Source organism: Salmo salar, chromosome 27, assembly GCF_965601325.2.
Source record: "Salmo salar chromosome 27, fSalSal1, whole genome shotgun sequence".
Taxonomy (NCBI): domain Eukaryota; kingdom Metazoa; phylum Chordata; class Actinopteri; order Salmoniformes; family Salmonidae; genus Salmo; species Salmo salar.
Genome location: NC_138317.1, coordinates 9,849,665 through 9,871,799, shown reverse-complemented (window position 1 = coordinate 9,871,799; position 22,135 = coordinate 9,849,665). Strand labels below are relative to the sequence as shown.

General features: G+C 42.5%; 3 protein-coding genes across 4 annotated transcripts in view; all 3 read right to left on the bottom strand.

The window, feature by feature from the left end:
* LOC106588461 (microtubule-actin cross-linking factor 1, isoforms 1/2/3/4/5) overlaps positions 1-5,284 on the bottom strand; it is a 278,087-nt gene extending 272,803 nt beyond the window's left edge. For both annotated transcript variants that reach the window (XM_082969975.1, XM_082969977.1), the window contains exon 1: positions 4,839-5,284. The gene's annotated coding sequence lies outside the window, so the exon portion shown is untranslated. The remainder of the gene's footprint in view (positions 1-4,838) is intronic.
* Positions 5,285-9,126: 3,842 nt separating this feature from the next.
* LOC106588463 (NADH dehydrogenase [ubiquinone] iron-sulfur protein 5) lies at positions 9,127-17,793 on the bottom strand. The gene is made up of 3 exons (XM_014177528.3): positions 17,657-17,793; positions 10,661-10,880; positions 9,127-9,361 (listed from the first exon to the last, which is right to left on the bottom strand). Exons 2-3 carry the CDS (start codon positions 10,874-10,876, stop codon positions 9,254-9,256), a joined length of 324 nt encoding a protein of 107 aa, XP_014033003.1. The 5' UTR covers positions 10,877-10,880; positions 17,657-17,793; the 3' UTR covers positions 9,127-9,253.
* A 405-nt stretch (positions 17,794-18,198) lies between these two features.
* Positions 18,199-22,135, bottom strand: part of LOC106588464 (E3 ubiquitin-protein ligase RNF19B) — a 32,542-nt gene continuing 28,605 nt past the window's right edge. The window contains exon 9 of the mRNA XM_014177529.3: positions 18,199-22,118. Coding sequence (XP_014033004.1) covers positions 21,689-22,118 — 430 coding nt within the window. The 3' untranslated portion in view covers positions 18,199-21,688. The remainder of the gene's footprint in view (positions 22,119-22,135) is intronic.

Genomic DNA, 22,135 nt, shown 5'->3' with positions numbered 1-22,135 from the left:
AAGAAAATAGAAAAATAACAAACAATTAAAGAGCAACAATAAACAGCAATGAGGCTATATACAGGGGGTACCGGTACAGAGTCAATGTGCGGGGGCACAGGTTTGTCGAGGTAATTGAGGTAATATGTGCAGTACATGTAAGTAAAGAGACTATGTATAGATAATAAACAGAGAGTAGCAGCAGCGTAAAAATGTGGGTAGGTGGGTCAATGAAAATATTCCAGGTAGCCATTTGATTAGCTGTTTAGGAGTCTTATGAATTGGGGGTAGAAGCTGTTAAGAAGCCTTTTGGACCTAGACTTGGTGCTCCGGTACCGCATGCCGTGCGGTACCAGAGAGAATAGTCTATGACTAGGGTGGCTGGAGTCTTTGGCAATTGTTAGGGCCTTGAGCAGCTGACATACCAAGAGGTGATGTAACCAGTCAGGACGCTCTCGACGGTGCAGCTGTAGAACTTTTTGAGGATCTGAATACCCATGCAAAATCTTTTCAGTCTCCTGAGGGGGAATAGGCGTTGTTGTCCCCTCTTCACGACTGTCTTGGTGTGTTTGGACCATGAGAGTTCGTTGATGATGTGGACACCAAGGAACTTGAAGCTCTCAAACTGCTCCACTACAGCCCCGTCAATAAGAATGGGGGCGTGCTCGGCCCTCCTTTTCCTGTAGTCCACGATCATCTCCATTGTCTTGATCACGTGGAGGGAGAGGTTGTTATGCATGCACCACCCGGCCAGGTCTGTGACCTCCTCCCTATAGGCTGTCTCATCAATGTCGGTGATCAGGCCTACCACTGTTGTACCATCGTTAAACTTAATGATGGTGTTGGAGTCGTGCCTGGCCATGCAGTCATGGGTGAACTGGGAGTATAGGAGGGGACTGAGCATGCACCCCTGAGGGGCCCACGTGTTGAGGATCAGTGTGGCAGATGTGTTGTTACCTACCCTTACCACCTGGGGGCGGCCCGTCAGGAAGTCCAGGATCCAGTTGCAGAGAGAGGTGTTTAGTCCCAGGGTCCTTAGCTTAGTAATGAGCTTTGAGGGCACTATGGTGTTGAACGCTGAGCTGTAGTCAATGATTAGCATTCTCACATAGGTGTTCCTTTTGTCCAGGTGGGAAAGGGCAGTGTGGAGTGCAATAGAGATTGCGTCATCTGTGGATCTGTTGGGGCGGTATGCAAATTAGACTGGGTCTAGGGTTTCTGAGATAATGGTGTTGATGTGAGCCATGACCAGCCTTTCAAAGCACTTCATGGCTACAGACGTGAGTGCTACGGGTCGGTAGTAATTTAGGCAGGTAACCTTGGTGTTCTTGGGCACAGGGACTATGGTGGTCTGCTTGAAACATGTTGGCATTACAGACTCAGTCGGGGACAGGTTGAGAATGTCAGTGAAGACACTTGCCAGTTGGTCAGCGCTAGCTCGGAGTACACGCCTTGGTAATCCGTCTGGCTCTGCGGCCTTGTGAATGTTGACCTGTTTAAAGGTCTTACTCACATCGGAGACCATGATCACAGAGTCGTCCAGAACAGCTGATGTTCTCATGCATGCTTCAGTGTTTCTTGCCTCGAAGCGAGCATAGAAGTAATTTAGCTCATCTGGTAAGGTCGTGTCACTGGGCAGCTCGTGGCTGTGCTTCCCTTTGTAGTCTGTAATAGTTTGCAAGTCCTGCCACATCCGACGAGCGTCGGAACCGGTGTAGTAGGATTCAATCTTAGACCTGTATTGATGCTTTGCCTGTTTGATGGTTCGTCGGAGGGCATAGCGAGATTTCTTATTAGCGTCCGGGTTAGAGCCCCGCTCCTTGAAAGCAGCAGCTCTACCCTTTAGCTCAGTGCGGATGTAGCCTGTAATCCATGGCTTCTGGTTGGGATATGTACGTACGGTCACTGCGGGGACAACGTCATCGATGCACTTATGGATGAAGCCAGTGACTGATGTGGTGTACTCCTCAATGCCATCGGAAGAATCCCAATACATATTCCTGTCTGTGCTAGCAAAACAGTCCTGTAGCTTAGCATCTGCGTCATCTGACCACTGCCGTATTGAGAGAGTCACTGGTACTTCCTGCTTTAGTTTTTGCTTGAAAGCAGGAGGATAGAGTTATGGTCAGATTTGCCAAATGGAGGGCGAGGGAGAGCTTTGTACGTGTCTCTGTGTGTGGAGTAAAGGTGGTCTAGAGTTTTTTTTCTCACTCTGGGCTCACATGTAACACGCTGGTAGAAAAGAGGTAAACCGATTTAAGTTTCCCTGCATTAAAGTCCCCGGCCACTAGGAGTGCCGCCTCTGGATGAGCATTTTCTTGTTTACTTATGGCCTTATACAGCTCGTTGAGTGCTGTCTTAGTGCCAGCATCGGTTTGTGGTGGTAAAAATACAGCTACGAAAAATATAGATGAAAACACTCTTGGAAAATAGTGTGGTCTACAGCTTATCATGAGATACTCTACCTCAGGCGAGCAAAACCTTGAGACTTCCTTAATATCAGATTTCGTGCACCAGCTGTTGTTTACAAACAGACACAGACCACCACCCCTTGTTTTACCGGAGGCAGCTGTTCTGTCTTGCAGATGGACGGAAAACCCCTCCAACTGTATGTTTTCCATGTCGTTGGTCAGCCACGACTCGGTGAAACATAAGATATTACAGTTTTTAATGTCCTGTTGATAGGATAGGCTTGATCGGATCTCATCCAGTTTGTTATCCAATGATTGCACGTTGGCTAATAGGACTGATGGTAGAGGCGGATTACCCACTCGCCGTCGGATTCTTACAAGGCACCCCGACCTACGTCCCTGATATCTCTGTCTCTTCTTCATGCGAATGACATGGATTTGGGCCTTGTCCGGTGTCTGAAGTAAATAATTTGCGTCCAAGTCGTACTGGACAAATAATTTCTCTTTAACGAGGTGAGTAATCGCTGTCCTGATGTCCAGAAGCACTTTTCGGTCATAAGAGTAGGTGGCAGAAACATTATGTACAAAATAAGTTACAAACAACGCGAAAAAACACACACAATAGCACAATTGGTTGGATCCCGTAAAGCAGCAGCCATCTTTTCTCGTCCCCATAGACCGTGTGTGTGTGTGTGTGTGTGTGTGTGTGTGTGTGTGTGTGTGTGTGTGTGTGTGTGTGTGTGTGTGTGTGTGTGTGTGTGTGTGTGTGGTGAGTGTGTGTGCATGCGTGTACGAGTGAAAAATCGAAGATAATGAGACGATATGTCATCATCCGATCATCTCACCACAAGCAACATACAGTGCATGGGACGAACGAGGCAATTCAGAGGCAAATGGCCAGATGCGATCGAGTACAGACAGACAGACAGACAGACAGACAGACAGACAGACAGACAGACAGACAGACAGACAGACAGACAGACAGACAGACAGACAGACAGACAGACAGACAGACAGACAGACAGACAGACAGACAGACAGACAGACAGACAGAAGGGCAGGAGGACAGGAGGACAGGAGGACAGGCAGGAGGACAGGCAGGCAGATACAGACGGACATTACTTCCATTTTTTTTTTACAGCACAGAACAGTGCCATCTCTGTGACATTTTATTCCATATAGTTTCATGGTGGTAGTTCCCTGATTCTTGAATAGTTAAATAAGGGGGCACTGCAGCTGAAAAAGGTGTGAGAGTAGTAGACATAATATTTGGCAACGAGTGTCTCACGGAATAGGAGAAAAATATGATTCTGGTTAAAAATGGGACTTGATGACTACTTGATTGTTTATTTACTTTGACTAGTGTGGGCTAGACAGACAAACTGACCGTGTTAGCTTATGGTTTATGATCAACACAAGGCTGCTCACAAAAGGAAAAGCCATCTGGTGTGTGAATCAACGGGGGACCCCTGAATCTTGCTTTCACCCCTAGCACAGATTTTTGCTATTTTCCAGACAGCCTTTGATGTGAGGAAGGCTGAACATAGACAACTTGTGTTAAAACAGACTATAAATGTCGACCATTCCTTGATGCCGCTCTAGAGATGTATTTTGATGGATGCACGGTCCCCATTATATTATCACTTGTAATTAATGGTCGATCAATGACATTATCGTAATCAGGGACACCTACTTCTATTCAGAAATCTAAGCTATTGTAACATAAATTACAATAGCTTGAATAACCAGCTCTTGCATATGGCTGTGGACTTAACGAAATTACAATAGACCATAGGAATGTTATGCTCTGTAGAAGAGGTGATGTCTGTTGTGAGGAAAAGAGAAGCAAGTGCTTTAATATGTAGCGGTAAAGGTATGCATTTGAGCATCGGTCCTATTTGGAATTGTCGTGGGGAACAAAGTCAAGGAGCATACTGGAGCTATTTGTCCACACTGCCTGCAGAACGGGCTAACAACGTTCATCCGTCTGTTACGTGGTGTTTTGTGTCTCTCTCATTAGTAGAATAACATTGTTAGGCTGCTGGACCTAGAAACCCTTCCAACCCCTTCTCATTTCTCCTTTTCAAACACAAAGCACCTAAACCAGGAGCAAGCATGGATAAAAATCGATTTTGATAGGCATATGGGATACCTCATGTTTTTATCTAACCAAAATAATAACAATTCCCTATACATCAGTATTTATATCCTAATTGATGAATTAGACCAATCATTTTATGAATTACATAAAGATCGACTTATTACTATGCAATTAAGAACAGATATTGGACATCAGGCTATGGGAATAGTTTTACCACATCGGTAATTAAAATGCAACAGAAAACCAACCATAATACATGTATTGTATCATATGTATTTCACAATCTAAAACGGCTGTCAATATGAATCAGATTACACATGCTGTGTTGCGCGACACCGAAACCTTACCGGAGAATAGCGGTCCCCGAGTCCGAATATCCTATAGGATTACAGAGACAGGGATGCTGTGGCTCGTCTCCCTCCTCACGACAACCGTCTCTCCTCTTTCGGACGCACGTTTAGATGCGTTTAGATGCGATGACCAGGGCTGCGACTCAGCGGTTTGTACGGTTTGTACCGAACCGGGACAAGGAAGAGATGAATACCACGACCGTGATTCGGTAATGGCTGTCTATTCCCCTCCTTCCTTCTCCCTCCTTTTCTCCCGTTCTTTCCTGTCTCTACAACCCCCCCTCGCTCCTTCGCTCACTCTCGCCCGCCAACTTTCGCTCTGCTCTCTCCTCTCTCCTGACCTCATATAAATGGGTAGGCAATTTAACGGGTTTAACATTTAACCCATAGCTATTGGAGATTTTTATTGTTGAGAAAATGGAATTTCGGTGTTCCAACGTCATCTGGGGCTCAGCAGCACGATTCGCGCACGGGCAACTGGCACGCTATTTTTTGGAAGGGGCGTTTACATTTGGAATATTTGTGGATGCATAGCAAACACGAAATAGCTATGTTTAGCTACTGCTTTTGCAATAGGTTTTGCATGTGATCATATTAATCCTTAATCCATTGATCTATCATCCCTGTTCTCCTATTTCTCCGGACCCCCCCCATCTCCAATATGTATTTATGTAACTGAATTTTGTAGGTTAGTTTGTAGTTGCAGGACCTTCCCAGTCCTACAGGAGTGGCCAGTTTGTCCGGCCGGGAGAAAAGCTTGTAAGAATGGTCCTCCCTCCATGCGCCGAGCCGTCAGAGAACGCGACGGAATGTTGTCCGACAGTTCAGGATTAACTAGGCTCGCTGCTGATGTTTTAATCAAACAAAGGCTAAATTAAATTCGGTGTGCCTTGCCAAAGGAAAAGCAGTGCAATTTTGCAACCTAGACTGGAGACTTGCTTCAGAAGGTAGCATAACTTTGGGCTGTAGAAGGTAACAACATTAGACTGCTTAAACGTACTGATAGGCCTATAATAAAGTCTCCTTTTACATTAAGTTAATCAAAATAAGGGAAGAACGCATTTCTGTAATTAACAATAAAACGGGTCAACTGCAAGGCAATAAAGTAGCACAATAGGCCTATAGTTTTGTAAAAGAAAATGCCGTGCTAACCAGACAGGCCAAAATCCCCTATCACAAAAACTTGATTAAAATCTTGTGATGACTAGCCTAGATCTATCCCATATCGTTGCTTTTCACCTTGTCACACGGACTAGATATAGTGTAACCCCAGACTCTGACGTGATTCAGAACAGTAATGGTGTAACGCTTTGGCGTGAGTCAGGACAAGAGGCAATCTTTTGGCGTGTATGAAAAATCCATATTTGAATTGTTTTATTTTACTAGGCAAGTCAGTTATTTTACAATGAGGGCCTACCCCGCCAAACCATCCCCTAACCCAGACGACGCTGGGCAATTGTGCGCCGCCCTATGCGACTCCCGATCACGTCCGGTTATGATACAGCCCGGGATCGAACCAGGGTCTGTAGTGACACATCTTGCACTGAGATGCAATGCCTTAGACCGCTGCGCCTCTCTTCATCTCCCGCCCTCGCCCCTCCCTCAATCACACACTTCATCAAAACTGTTTGTAGGCTATATTGTGACAGTATTGCCATCTCTAGTATCTGTTATTAATAACAATTTAAAATAAATCCTTGTGATTAAGGCCGAGGCCAACATCACTCCATAATACTTAATTTTCCACTGTATATCAGCAAGTAAGAAACCCTTTATTTTTGTTGCTACTAAACACATAGACTTCTGTTACAATGCTTGACAAATGTTACAGAGAAGTCCATCTACTTTAAAGTAATTTGACATGATTAGGTAGATGGTAGGTTTTGTAGTAATTACTTGGCTTTTGGCACCACCTTGTGGTGACAAGGATAATGTCATAAACGCTAGTGAAACACTTAGTAATTGAATGAGGGTGTCAGAGGGCATCCATTCATATTTAGCTTTCATCAGGAGAAGCTGTCCCTTGGGAGTATTTCTCAACTAATCCATGGACTCTGTTATTTACCAGAATTAGGTCACATGGTTTAGAGTTGAGTGCATTTCAGATTTAATCAACCCCCTACTTCCCAAGCAAGTCTGGCTTATGGAGAGTTGCTATAACAAGATATTTCTTGAAGTGTCATGTTTATTTTTTTCAACAAGATTAATTTGGCTGGTTATCACAGGCCTACCCACAATGCCTCATAATGCCAGTGTAATGTTTGTCAACATTTTTACTAATTAATTAAAAATGAAAAGCTGAAATGTCTTGAGTCAATACATTTTCAACCCCTTTATTATGGAAAGCCTAAATAAGTTCAGGAGTAAAAATGTGCTTACCAAGTCACATAATATGTTGCATGGACTCACTGTGTGCAATAAGTCTAACATGATTTTTAAATGACTACCCCATCTCTGTAACCACACACACACACAATTATCTGTAAGGTCCCTCAGTTAAGCTGTGCATTTCAAACACAGATACATCCACAAAGACCAGGGAGGTTTTCCAATGCCTCAAAGAAAGGCACCTATTGATAGATGGGTAAAAATACATTAAGCAGACATTGAATATCTCTTCGAGCATGGGAAAGTTATTAATTCCACTTTGGATGGTGTATCAATACACCCAGTTACAACAGATACTCGGTTGCCGGAGAGAAGGAAATCCGCTCAGGGATTTCACCACGAGGCCAATGGTGACTGTAAAACATGTCTGTGATAGGAGACAACTGAGGATGGATCAACATTGTCATTACAACACAATACTAACCTAATTGACTGAGGGGAAAAGAAGGAAGCCTGTAAAGAACGAAAATATTCCAAAACGTATCCTGTTTACAACAGGGCACTAAAGGAATACTACAAACAATGTGGCAAAGCAATTCACCTTTTGTCCTGAATACAAAGTAATACTGGATTTGCCCCAAACACAACACATTACTGTGTACCACTCTCTATATTTTAAAGCATAGTGACTGCATCATGTTATGGGTATACTTGTAATCGTTAAGGACTGTTTCAAGATAAAAAAATAAACATAATGGAGATAAGCACAGGCAAAATCCTAGAGGAAAACCTGGTTCAGTCTGCTTTCCACCAGACACTGGGAGATGAATTCATCTTTCAGCAGGACAATAACCTAAAACACAAAAGGTCAAATCTACATCGGAGTTGCTTACCAAGAAGACAGTGAATGTTCTTGAGTGGCTGAGTTAGTTGTTACTTAAATCTACTTGAAAATCTATGGCAAGACCTGAAAATGGTTGTCTAGCAATGATCAACAACCAATTTCACAGATCTTAAAGAATTTTCAAAAGAATGTGTAAATGTTGCACAATATAGGTGGGGAAAGCGCTAAGAGACTTACCCAGAAAGACAGGGCTGTAAAGATGCTTCAACAAAGTAGAATACTTATGTAAATATGATATCTATTTCATTTTCAATACATTTGCAACAATATATATATATTTTTTTATTCACTTTGTCATTATGGGATATTGTGCGTAGATGGGTGAGAAAAAAAATCTATTTAATCCATTTTGAATTCAGGCTGTAACAACAAAAAAATGTGTAAAAAGTCAAGGGATAGGAATACTTTCTGAAAACACTGCACAGGTATGTGAAGAAAATATTCTCACTACTCTCAGGTCGGTAGTCCTGTAGTACTTCACCTATAGCCATTTGCGTCCCAAAACAAGTAGGCTAATTTGAAATCATTATGTCAGTCTCAAACTGGGGTTGTAAATAATGAATAAGTTCACGCTCAAAAAAATAGTCTACACTATTGTGTAGTTAGTATGGTATTACAAATAATTGAATACAAAAATCGGTAGTATTAACACATTCAAAACCAAGATCATAAATATTCTTATTTTCAATGACGGCCTAGGAACAGTTATGGGTATACCCTTGTTCAGGGGCATAACGACAGATTTTTACCTTGTCAGCTCGGGGATTTGATCTTGCAACCTTTTGGTTACTAGTCCAACACTAACCACTAGGCTACCTGCCGCCCCGAGATACACAGAGAGTGAGAGATATCTACGTCAGACACTTACTGCACATTCAGAGGAAATATTGAGAGGGGCTGTCAAACCTTTTTGGGGGGGCGCAAATAGTGAACATCAAACTGAAACCTGAGTGCACATATTATAAATCACCTTCACATTTCTGTCCCTTTCTTCCCATCATCTCTCCCTACACTGTACCTAAAAAAGGAGAAAGAGAAAGTCAATATACAAAGTTCACGATCAATTATATTTATTTGCAAACTTGTACAGGGGTAGACACGAACAATAAAGTGATATCTGAATAAAAATTATTATACACAAGTTGGGGACACACCTTGTGGTCAACAAGGTCAAATAGGGTCAAGGCCTGTTGTCAGCCTGAGCGCCAGTGTGTTGAGCTGGGGTCTGGTAGGTGCCCTCCTTCACCATCTTGTCCCGCTGCTTACGGATCTCATACAGCCTTTTGTGCTACAGACACAGAAAGAGAGAAAGACATGCACGGAGAGTGAGAGAGATATCCATGTCAGACACTTACTGCACATTCAGAGGAAATATTGAGAGGCTGTCAAACTTTTTTTTTGGGGGGGGGGGGGGGGCAAAAGCTCAAAACTTCTTAGGAGGTATTGGTGTGTTTTTTCAGCTCATTGCTGATCAAAACCATAATTCTCTTCATTGATCAACTCAATGTTTTTTTAACAACAAAAACAGTCAAACAACAAAAGCATCTCCTATAAGTCTTGACAATCATTTGCTAATCAACAGCAAAGCTTTCTCCAACTATCCATGAAGTCAATGAAAAAAAGGTAGAGCTGGACAGGATGGACTAAGGGTGTGAACGTTTAAACATTCAAATGTTTAAAGGAAATTGGGATCCTTAATGTTAAGAAAAATCCCTAACTGAAAAACATTTTATTTTACGTAGATGCAGAAAGTAAACAGCATAGTGGGTCAATTTCCGCAACAATGAGAGCGTTGAAGCACAAGGCTCAACTTCTCTGCTGTTTTGGTGCCCTGGCTACCACGATGTGAACAGCGTGACGCGAACCCGTGCAGATACTTTATGTGACTGTATGAGAAGTGTTGCATCTCGTACTGAAGGTGCGAGTCCTGCCTATACTGTGCCCTCCCCTCGCTCTCCGTCCATCTCTTGCTAGCTCCCAATGAAATATGCGACTAATCAGTCTCCAAAAATACTGAATCTTAGGAGTCGATTCCGCTACGAATCTTGACCCTCAGAAATAGGAGTCGACGTGCAAGGGATCAATTATTTGAGTCGACTCTCCAATACTACGTCATCGTCGTTAACAGTTGGAAAATGGCAGAGAAAGGCAAGCGACAGCAGCGAAGTCCTGTATGGCAATACTTTGAGAAGTTAAATGAGAAGGAAATTCAAACTTTGCAAGCTGGAATTGAGGTACAGTAACAGTAGTAACAGGTGCAATGCTTAACCTTCTGAAAGGGACGTGCCGTGAAACACAGACCGTTGCTGACAGCAGTTCAGCTTCATTGTGAATTTGCGTGGAATTGTATGAATTTCACGTTTAAATGTTAAGAACATTTTTCCATTTATCACATCCCTAGGATGGACACCCATGTAGGATGACAAGCAGTTTATTTTATCAAAGACATGGACATCAACTGGCAAGTCTTCAACAGGTCTTGGTTGATGAAATCACAAATGTTTATGGGGAAAGGACATGAAACCCACACACACAATCAATCTTCACAGTTCACACACACTCTTCAGCTCAGATGTCTTACACTCACCGTCTTCTCTCTGTGCATGCACTCATAGAAGTCCTCAAACTCTAGCTTGCACTCCTTCTTGGCACGGGTCTGACCAATGCCATCTGCACACTCGATCCACTCCTTCTCAAAGGCGTGGCAGCGCGGCGCACGTTTGTATGGTTGCTCTCCACCCTGGATCAACATCCATTTGTCCATGTTGATGCCCAACTTCCCCTGGAGGTCGATGAACGGCATGATGCTGCAGGATGGGGGGGGAGAGAGAAGAGCAAGGGTGATGCTTAAGGTTTTTTATTAGAAAAGGGGCCTTTCTGTGTTTCTTTGGCGTCATGGTTTTGACAATGCAAGTGTTTCCCCTAGAGTCATTATGGCCATAATAACAAGGGATGTATTCACAAGGAACCAAGCAGAAACAAACTGAATAAAATGAGGGAGAGACATTTTAGTTGGAAAACTGTTTCCGTTTGGAGTAAATGGTTACCGTTGCAAAACATTTTGCAACTGTTTGCTAATGTTACGGTCTATCGGCTAATCGATACACCCAATGTGTTGGCTGTGAATTAAATCTGACATTTCTCATTGGTATAGAGAGCCCTCTAGCTGTACATTATTGTTCATAAAACTGGAAGCAGTAGAATTAGCTAACGTACGTTACTAGCTCTCGAGAACACTGGGGCCATACCCAGACATATGCGCTAGCATTACAGTACATGAATGGGCAAGCTAGTTAAAGTGGAACTGACAGCGTTTTAACTACTTTGCAGATATGAAATAAACAAATCATAGTATCAGTAAAAAAATATTCCCAGTTTATACTATTGGACTCCACATTCCATGACGTACACTACATGACCAAAAGCATGTGGACACCTGCTCGTCGAACACCTCATTCCAATATCATGTGCATTAATATGGAGTAGGTTCCCCATTTGCTGCTTAAACAGCATCCACTGTTCTGGGAAGGCTTTCCACTAGATGTTGGAACATTGCTGCGGGGACTTGCTTCCATTCAGCCACAACAGCATTAGTGTGGTCGGGCACTGATGTTGGGCGATTAGGCCTGGCGCGTTCCAATTCATCCCAAAGTGTTCGATGGGTTTGAGGTCAGGGCTCTGTGCAGACCAATCAAGTTCTTCCACACCGATCTCGACAAACCATTTCTGTATGGACATTGCTTTGTGCACGGGGGTATTGTCATGCTGAAACAGGAAAGGGCCTTACCCAAACTGTTGTTACAAAGTTGGAAGCACAGAATTGTCTAGAATGTCATTGTATGCTGTTGCGTTAAGATTTCCCTTCACTGGAACTAAGTGGAACTAAGGGACCTAACCCGAACCATGAAAAACAGCCCCAGACCATTATTCCTCCTCCAAACTTTACAGTTGGCACTATGCATTGGGGCAGGTAGCGTTGTCCTGGCATCCTCCAAACCCAGATTCGTCTGTCAGACTGCCAGATGGTGAAGTGTGATTCATCACTCCAAAGAAGGCGTTTCCGCTGCTCCAGAGTACAATGACGGCGAGCTTTACACCACTATTGGCATTGTGAGCTTAGACTTGTGTGCAACTGCTCGGCCATGGAAACCCATTTCATGAAGCTCCCGATAAACAGTTCTTGTGCTGACGTTGCTTCCAGGGTCAGTTTGGAACTCTGTGGTGAGTGTTGCAACCGAGGACAGACTATTTTTCCGCGCTATGCACTTCAGCAATTGGTTGCTCCTAGAAGTTTTCACTTCACAATAATAGCACTTACAGTTTACCAGGGCAGCTCTTGCAAGGCAGAAATGTGACAAACTGACTTGTTGATAAGGTGGCATCCTATGACGGTACCACGTTGAAAATCACTGAGCTCTTCGGTAAGGCCAGTCTACAGCCAATGTTTCTCTATGGAAATTGCATGGCTGTGTGGCTGAAATAGCCAAATCCACTAATTTGAAGGGGTGTCCACATACAGTACCAGTCAACATTTTGGACACACCTACTCATTCACAGGTGTTTATTTTTTTACTGTTTTCTACATTGTAGAATAATAGTGAAGACATCAAAACTATGAAATAACACATATGGAATCATGTAGTAACCAAATATTTGAGATTAAATCAAAGTAGCCACCCTTTGCCTTGATGACAGCTTTGCACACCCTTGGCATTCTCTCAACCAGCTTCACCTGGAATGCTATTCCAACAGTCTTGAAGGAGTTCCCACATGTGACCGACCAGCTCAAAATTGGTCTTATGTAGCAAAATTTGAAATTGTGTTTTCCACATTGTAGCTCTGGAGTCTCTACTTTTATCCAAAATGGTATATCATACACTACAGTTTATGAACAATGGGAAAATAATTTTGCTTTGAAAGTGAATAAACTTGTAAACTCACTTTTGATAAAATGGCCTTTTCAATGTTTTGGTACTAAACCCAGCAAAAAAAGAAACATCCTCTCACTGTCAACTGCATTTATTTTCAGCAAACTTTACATGTGTAAATATTTGTATGAATGTAACAAGATTCAACAACTGAGACAAACTGAACAAGTTCCACAGACATGTGACTAACAGAAATTGAATAGTGTGTCCCTGAACAAAAGGGGGCGTAAAAATCAAAAGTAACAGTCAGTATCTGGTGTGGCCACCAGCTGCATTAAGTACTGCAGTGCATCTCCTCCTCATGGACTGCACCAGATTTGCCAGTTCTTGCTGTGAGATGTTACCCCACTCTTCCAAGGCAACTGCAAGTTACCGGACATTTCTGGGGGGGGAATGGCTCTAGCCCTCATCCTCCGATCCAACAGGACCCAGACGTGCTCAATGGGATCCGGCTCTTCGCTGGCCATGGCAGAACACTTACATTCCTGTCTTGCAGGAAATAAGCCATACTGCTCGTTCTGTGCGTGGTGGCATTGTCATGCTGGAGGGTCATGTCAGGATGAGCCTGCAGTAAGGGTACCACATGAGGGAGGAGGATGTCTTCCCTGTAACTCACAGCGTTGAGATTGCCTGCAATGACAACTAAGCTCAGTCCGATGATGCTGTGACACACCGCCCCAAACCATGACGGACCCTCCACCTCCAAATCGATCCCGCTCCAGAGTACAGGCCTCGGTGTAACGCTCATTCCTTCAACGATAAACGCAAATCCGACCATCACCCCATGTGAGACAAAACCACCACTCATCAGTGAAGAGCACTTTTTGCCAGTCCTGTCTGGTCCAGCGACGGTGGGTTTGTGCCCATAGGCGACGTTGTTGCCGGTGATGTCTGGTGAGGACATGCCTTACAACAGGCCTACAAGCCCTCAGTCCAGCCTCTCTCAGCCTATTGCGGACAGTCTGAGCACTGATGGAGGGATTGTGCGTTCCTGGTGTAACTCGTGCACCTGTGCATGTGTTGTTGCACGTGGTCTGCCACTGCGAGGAAAATCAGCTGTCCATCCTGTCTCTCTGTAGTGCTGTATTAGGTGTCTCACAGTACAGACATTGAAATGTATTGCCCTGGCCACATCTGCAGTCCTCATGCCTCCTTGCAGCATGCCTAAGGCAAGTTCACGCAGATGAGCAGGGACCCTGGGCATCAATCTTTTGGTGTTTTTCAAAGTCAGTAGAAAGGCCTCTTTAGTGTCCTAAGTTTTCATAACTGTGACCTTAATTGCCTACCGTCTGTAAGCTGTTAGTGTCTTAACGACCGTTCCACAGGTGCATGTTCATTAATTGTTTATGGTTCATTGAACAAGCATAGAAAACAGTGTTTAAACCCTTTACAATGAAGATCTGTGAATTTATTTGGATTTTTACCAATTATCTTTGAAAGACATGATCCTGAAAAAGGGCCGTTTCTTTTTTGCTGAGTTTACTATTGGAGAGCTCTGTGTCTACACCCATTGAGCATCGTTCACACCCTCTTTAGCCCCACCCATCTCTTTAAGGGTTGATCCAAGCGTTCTGTACTAACAGCAGCAGTCAAGCCCCCTAGCTAAGGGCAGCTCACTGAACATTACTCACCCTAGCAGAGCTGGATAGGCTGTTATGTTATATAGAGCGTTGGTGACTGCAACTGTGCTGTCAGATTGTTCATTCGTAAATTCAAAATGTATCACTCTCGGAGAGCAAACCGGAACTCTCTGGCCGATGAGTAGGGTTGATCCGAATGTTGACCTCACAACGGCAGTCAAGCACCCAAGCTAACTGGCTAACATCATTGGCTAGCTTACAAGCTACTTCCAGACACATAATGAGAGAACACCCCACTAACCATTTTACTCACCCTAGCAGAGCTGGTTAGGCTGTTTTCAGGTTATCCAGAGCGTTGGTGACTGTAACTGTGCTGCTGGCAACAATGTAATTATGCTTTTTAGCCTACGTTTACTGAAACCGGCCATATTCAGCAGGTGTTCAGGGTTTGTAAATTAATCAGTTATTCGGCGCTCTGGCACACTCAGACAAGAGTCCTCTGAAATCGGAGTAGATGGCCAGACTGAATTTTCGAACGCATCCGAAATGGTTACTTGCATAGTGGAGTCTTTGGTTAAGACATGTAGCTAGCGAGCTAGGTAAAACAATGAACCATAATCCCAACTCATGACGTTACTACCCTGCATGAATCTGTAGGTAGCTAACCAACCAGGTTCAATGTTAGCTAGCGAACATTCGGCTATAGCTAGTTAACCTGTTGGAGCTAGGGGGCAGTATTTGCACGGCCGGATAAAAAAACGTACCCGATTTAATCTGGTTACTACTCTTGCCCAGAAACAAGAATATGCATATAATTAGTAGATTTGGATAGAAAACACTCTAAAGTTGTCTGTGAGTATAACAGAACTCATATGGCAGGCCAAAACCTGAGAAGATTCCATACAGGAAGTGCCCTGTCTGACAATTTATTGTCCTTCTGTAGCCTCTCTATCGAAAATACAGCATCTGTGCTGTAACGTGACATTTTCTATGGCTTCCATTGGCTCTCAGAAGGCGCCAGAAAGTGTAATGATATGTCTGCAGTCTCTGGGCAAAGAACAGCAGCAGAGTTTGTTACTGGCCTGCCTGGGGACAGTGACACTGGAGATGCACGTTCATGTGAATTCTCCATTTTGTTCTTTCAGTCTTTGAATGAATACAACGTCGCCCGGTTGGAATATTATCGCTATTTTACGAGAAAAATTGCATAAAAATTGATTTTAAACAGCGTTTGACATGCTTCGAAGTACGGTAATGGCATATTTTGGAAATGTTTTGTCACAAAATGCGCTCGCGCGACACCCTTCGGATTGTGACCTGAACGCACGAACAGAACGGAGCTATTTCAATATAACTATGGATTATTTCGAACCAAAACAACATTTGTTGTTTAAGTAGAAATCCTGGGAGTGCATTCTGACGAAGAACAGCAAAGGTAATCCAATTTTTCTTATAGTAAATCTGAGTTTGGTGAGGGCCAAACTTGGTGGGTGTCAAATTAGCTAGCCGTGATGGCCGGACTATCTACTCAGAATATTGCAAAATGTGCTTTCGCCGAAAAGCTATTTTAAAATCTGACACCGCGATTGCATAAAGGAGTTCTGTATCTATAATTCTTAAAATAATTGTTTTTTGTGAACGTTAATCGTGAGTAATTTAGTAAATTCACCGGAAGTTTTCCGTGGGTATGCTAGTTCTGAACATCACATGCTAATGTAAAAAGCTGTTTTTTTATATAAATATGAACTTGATTGAACAAAACATGCATGTATTGTATAACATAATGTCCTAGGAGTGTCATCTGATGAAGATCATCATAGGTTAGTGCTGCATTTAGCTGTGGTTTTGGTTTTTGTGACATATATGCTTGCTTTGAAAATGGCTGTGTGATTATTTTTGGCAGGGTACTCTGACATAATCTAATGTTTTGCTTTCGCTGTAAAGCCTTTTTGAAATCGGACAATGTGGTTAGATTAACGAGAGTCTTGTCTTTAAAATGGTGTAAAATAGTCATATGTCTGAGAAATTGAAGTTATAGCATTTTTGAGGTATTTGTATTTCGCGCCACGTGATTCCACTGGCTGTTGACTAGGGACGCAAATGTCCCACCTTGCCCAGGGAGGTTAATTGAAATGCATTCCAGGTGACTACCTTGTGAAGCTGGTTGAGAGAATGCCAAGCGTGTGCAAAGCTGTCATCAAGGCAAAGGGTGGCTACTTAGAATAATCTCAAATATAAAATATATTTTGATTTGTTGAACACTTTTTTGGTTACTAGATGATTCCATTTGTGTTATTTCATAGTTTTGTCTTCACTATTATTCTACAATGTAGAAAACAGTAAAAAAATAAAGAAAAACCCTGGAATGAGTAGGTGTGTCCAAACTTTAGACTGGTACTGTATGTTTTTATTAGGTTTTATTTAATGCAGTGTCTACTAATTGTCCAAACGCACGGCTGCTTTCCCACTATTTGCTATAGAATTTTCACAAATGCCTTAGTATATGTAATTCCCAAACATGTAATAACTTATGAAAACGACCGTATCTAAGTACCCGTTTGTCAGAACATGTTTTAAAAACTGTCATATTCTTTCTGGGGGTGTATATGAACAGATTTTAATAAGATTTCATGTTCCTAAAATGCTGTCAGACCCACTTTAACGTGCGATTGCCAGCTAGCTAACGTTACAGCTTGCCAGCCCTAACTAGCTAACTAGCCAAAGCAACGTTGCATTTTGACATTCATACAAGCCCATTATCTAGCTAGCTAGTATTATTAACGTCGTTAATTCCAGCTATGCTAGCTAGCAACATTTAGCAGCCATGCACTTATTTCACTCGACTTTACTATCTAGCTAACTGTTTAGTTAGCTAGCTAATTGTATTGATAAACGAACATACTAACGAAAACGATAACTAAAGTTAACTTGCAAACGACAAGACAGACCGTTCGCGCTGTGTGGTGACTCGCTAAACAATTTTCCCCACATTGTTGTGGAGCAAGCATGTACAATATTATGTTATGGTTGACTTGTCAAACGTTATGTAAATATGGTATACATGTCATTATTTACCGTGTTTTGTTGAAGTCACTTTAACCTTCTGTGTGGATCCCCTCACTTTACAGTAGAGCGGCCTAAGCCTGAAATCAGAATGGTCGCTTGGCAACCTAGCCTATATTTACGACACTACTGTAAAGATCGTAGGGAAATTTCTTAACCCCCAGCTGGACTGAACACGATCGTATTTGACTGTAACATTACTATGACCAGTGTAGAGGAAGCTACCAATTACTTCACACTGGAAGAAGTTAAGCTACACTAAAGTTGCCTTTAAGAAACTGAAGTTACTTTGAAAAAGCAGTTAACTACATTCAGCCTACGTGATAAATTATATCTAAATCTAAAATGTAATAGACTACAAATTGTAATAACAGATCACTCTGGAGTCAGATGTATTATAACCTATTAAATTACTAGTTGGACTACAGTACGTGTAGTTCACTACACCCCAACACTGACTATGACCAAGTATGTTATGCATAAAGACTTTGATTCATAATTAAAATGTGTGTGTTTCATACCATTTCCCCACAAATAACCACAATAAGACAATATTGATGCAACAGAAAATGTGTTTATTTTCCCAAAATATGTCCACAACGTTTTTCACAGTCCTGTGTGTTCGGCCCCATACAGGGGCTTACAAAACAGTGCCAGGAGATACACATATATATAATACTTTTATTTTACTATTTACAGTATATATTTATAACTATTTTATCCACATCCAGTGGTGACCCGTCATTCAGGGCAGAGCCCCACCTGTTTTGAGCCACTCCTGTTGTCTGTTTTGCATGTTATTTTGGTATTAATACGTGTAACATCATTTTTCAAACAATATAAAATAAAAAATAAAATCATTGCGTTAATAAAGCCGCATACAAACATGGTCTCTTTTTTGCTTTCTTGAGTAAGGCAGCTCCAAAATGCAGGTGTTTCAGCCTAGCTCAGTGCTTTCTGTGATGGTGGGGCAGCCAGCGGAAAATACGGAGCGTAGGGGTTGGTAATGTTCTCTAGTTGCGCCGTGACTGACTCAGTGTTCTGTCACTCATGGGGACACAACGTCACTGCAAAATCTACGGGTATAGCTAAAAAATTCAAGCCCCTCGGGTGCGGCCATAGAGTTACATTAGAAGTGCCCATCCAAGAAAGCTCAAGGTCATTGGCCACAGATAAAATGACGTCAAATCTCGTTATATCTACCGTAGCTTTGATTGGACTGATCATGTCAATATCATACTTTCAAAATCTTAGCTAGCAAGCTAGACAAGCAGTCATCATCAAGAATCACATTGACAATCTACTGGCAAATCCTTTTCAATCCTTGTCATATAAAGAAAAATTATAGATAAAACGTATCGGTGCTCATCTGTGATAGGACATAAACATTACACAACAAGTTGGACATCGCAAATTCAACAATGAGTGATTTGGAAGGAATCAGTGGCTAACTGCAAGCGTTGCAAAGCAATCACTAGCCTGCTATTCAGTGGAGAGGGTGTGTGGTCCATGTCTGGGTTTAAGGGTCTCTTTTCCAAGATTAAAAGGATAAACATTCATGCTGTCAATCCAGCATGACTTCTGCCACGTTCAAAACATCTGGAAACTAGGAACTGGGAAATCTCAGACTTCAGTGAGTTCAAGACAACTGGGAAAAAACTAGCTCCGACTGGAAAAATATGTTTTGAACGGTCATCAAACTCAAAATTCCAAGTCGGGAACCCAGGCCTCTTTCTAGAGCTCCAACCGGAAGATCACTGGAGGTCATGATTCAACCTTGTTTTTTTCAGAGTTCCCAGTTGTCTTGAAAGCACCATAAATCCAGAGAATGCCAGACTTTGATGACAAAGTTTGATAAGGAATGCTGTGCCAACTTCCTTGGTCCCTTTCCCCCTCATAACTTAGCCTACTGTTCTGACTTGGTAGTTCACATATAGCCTATAGCCTGTTTTAGATAAATGTAATCATTGAATATTGTAAGAGCTTTCATTGTCTGCTTATATGCCCTCTTTATTTATCCTACAGTTTGACTTGGTGTACAGGGAGAATACTGTAAGAACGGACCCTGTTCTGAATTCTGTAGCTGTACATTTCAAAAGTCCAGAACAAATAGTTCTATTGACTACGTCCGTATTAGCTCGCTCATCAATGTCTTAATCAAAATTACAGATTGCCTCTTATCCGCTCGTCGTCCCCTTATGCCATAGTTTGTACATCTTAATTGTCAGAAGAAACCACATTTGTTTTAAGCAAGTCAGCCATATCAGCTATGTTTTTTTAAGAGGCTGAATGAACTGTTTCGCTGCCGGACAAGGCTCTGCTGATACCACTGCTACACCTGGCTAAGGATTCACTCCATGGTGCTGAAAAGAAAGCTCTGCTGTTGGGACAGCTTTATGTAGACCTTAACAGTTTGTGGGCACCGTTTGTCACCATTATAGTGCTGTTAATGTATTGTTTAGTGTTGTGTAGTAGCTTTGCTGGCATGCATCTAAACATTTTGGGGGAGTTTGCCCCACCAAGATTTACATGCTAAAATCGCCACTGTCCACATCTAGGTGTGTTATTAATGGTAAATCCTCCTTTTATATTTAGGAAGTTCTGTTTCAATCCGTGGTACATTCATGTGGTTTCTCATAGGCAGAAATAAGCCAAAACTGAATTACATCAACAGACCATACTAAGCTCTGCCCAATCGTATGATTTGACCCAATAAAGCTTATTTGAAATGAAACAATGTTCCCATATAGAGATTTCCCATGATGTCTATAGTAAATGGGGATATGTTTAAGAACTGAAACTGAAGCACATGGTGTGTAAACAGCAAAAATAAGCTCTAGTAATTATTCTTGAAGAAATTAAAATGAGTCTGCAAAATGTTGTTACACTGTAAAAGGTTTCTGAAAATCAACATTTGGCTATGATTGTACAAATGTGATTTTAAGCAATGGACGAACACTTGACAATGAATAGCAAAAAAGCTGAATATTTAAATAAAGTGCACAAGTGCTCATTCATAAATTCACTCGATAGTGGGACAAACAAATACAATCACAAGAAGTCCTTCCATTCTACTATCATTTTCTACTGAAAATGTATATTGTGTCTTTGTCTTTATAGTCTTTGTGAGTGAGTAGCACACACTTTCAATCTCTCATTCACATTCACTCATACTCTCTCTCTCACACACCATTCGAGTGGGTCAGACAGCTAGCATGTCAGAAAGCCAGTGTTCGTCAGTGAGTGCGTCATCACTGTCTGTAAGGCAGGCAGTCAGTCATTCAAGTGGAACTGTCTGCTGGTTAAGTACTTGTCCATCTTCCACGGCATCGGATCTCATTAACCCCTAATTTCTTCTTCTCTGTGCAGGTGAGATTCAAGTGCAGATCGCATCTAAAAGTCATGTCTCTGTACAAACTACTGTAAACTCCACCAGTGTATTAGGTACGTATTATGCTTGTAGGCCTATACACCCATACAAAACGCAGTTCATGCAGACTCATGGACACAGCAAATAATTCAATTTCAAGATCATTCAAGATCATTGAATTATAAATAGGGGGAAAAAAAGGAAATCAAGCCAACAAAGTCCAGTACAAATGCCACACTCACACATCCCTTAAAACATCCCTTTCCATAGTACAAACCCTATTCCCCACAACCCTTCACTCATTGGTGTACTTGGTGACATTTCACCTTGTTTCCTATTTTTTTTGCAGTATTTCTTGTGGCAAATTTGTACGTCTTGTTTAAAAAAAAAAAAGTTTGCTTAAGTAGCCAAGGCATTTTTGCACCAAGAAGTAAACAAAAATTGTTGTATTAAATCTCAGAGAGGTAGAACCCTGCCAATTCTCTGCAAGGAGATCGACATGTTGATAGAAAGACACACATGTAGATAGGTGTTGTCTGCAGGTCAGATGTTTTGTAAACAAAAAAAGCAGCAAAGAAATTACTGAAACGCTCAATCAATCAATGGAGAAAAGCTAAAACAAAAACATTTTGGATTTGTGCAATCTTTGAGAGGTCTAAAAGTCAGTCGGACTCTTAAACATAGAGGATGACGTTATCCGGGGGACAGTGCAGGCTGTCGGAGGTGACAAGGGGTCTGCAGGTGGCCTGGGGTTGAGAAGGCCGGCAGCTTTTAAGATGAGGCGAATCACAGTCGTCTGACGTCAGCTCGGCGATGTCGTCTGATTGGGTGTCGGACATCTCCAGGTCGCTGCGGATGCTCTCGGGCTGGGCCAAAGTGACATCGCGAAGCCCCTCCCTGAGCGACGCCCCTGGCGACAGGCCTAGTGCTGAGCCAAACAGAGCCCCGCCCCTTCTGGAGCTGCAGTCCTGAGGCTCCTCCCCCCCTGAGCCGGTGCATGCTGCCATAGCAGCAGGGGGCGTGTTTAGGTCTTCCTCACTGGTCAAGCAGAGATGGCTGGGTTTAGTCTCGATGTCCACCTGGATCTCCAGGTTATTACAGTCCCTAGGAGAACAAAGACG

Coding starts and splice junctions, on each gene's coding strand:
- LOC106588463 (XM_014177528.3), bottom strand. CDS start 10,876: ATGCCGTTCATCGACCTCCAGGGGAAGTTGGGCATCAACATGGACAAA. Junction 9,362..10,660: donor GCATGCACAGAGAGAAGACG/GTGAGTGTAAGA, acceptor CTGTGTCTGTAG/CACAAAAGGCTGTATGAGAT.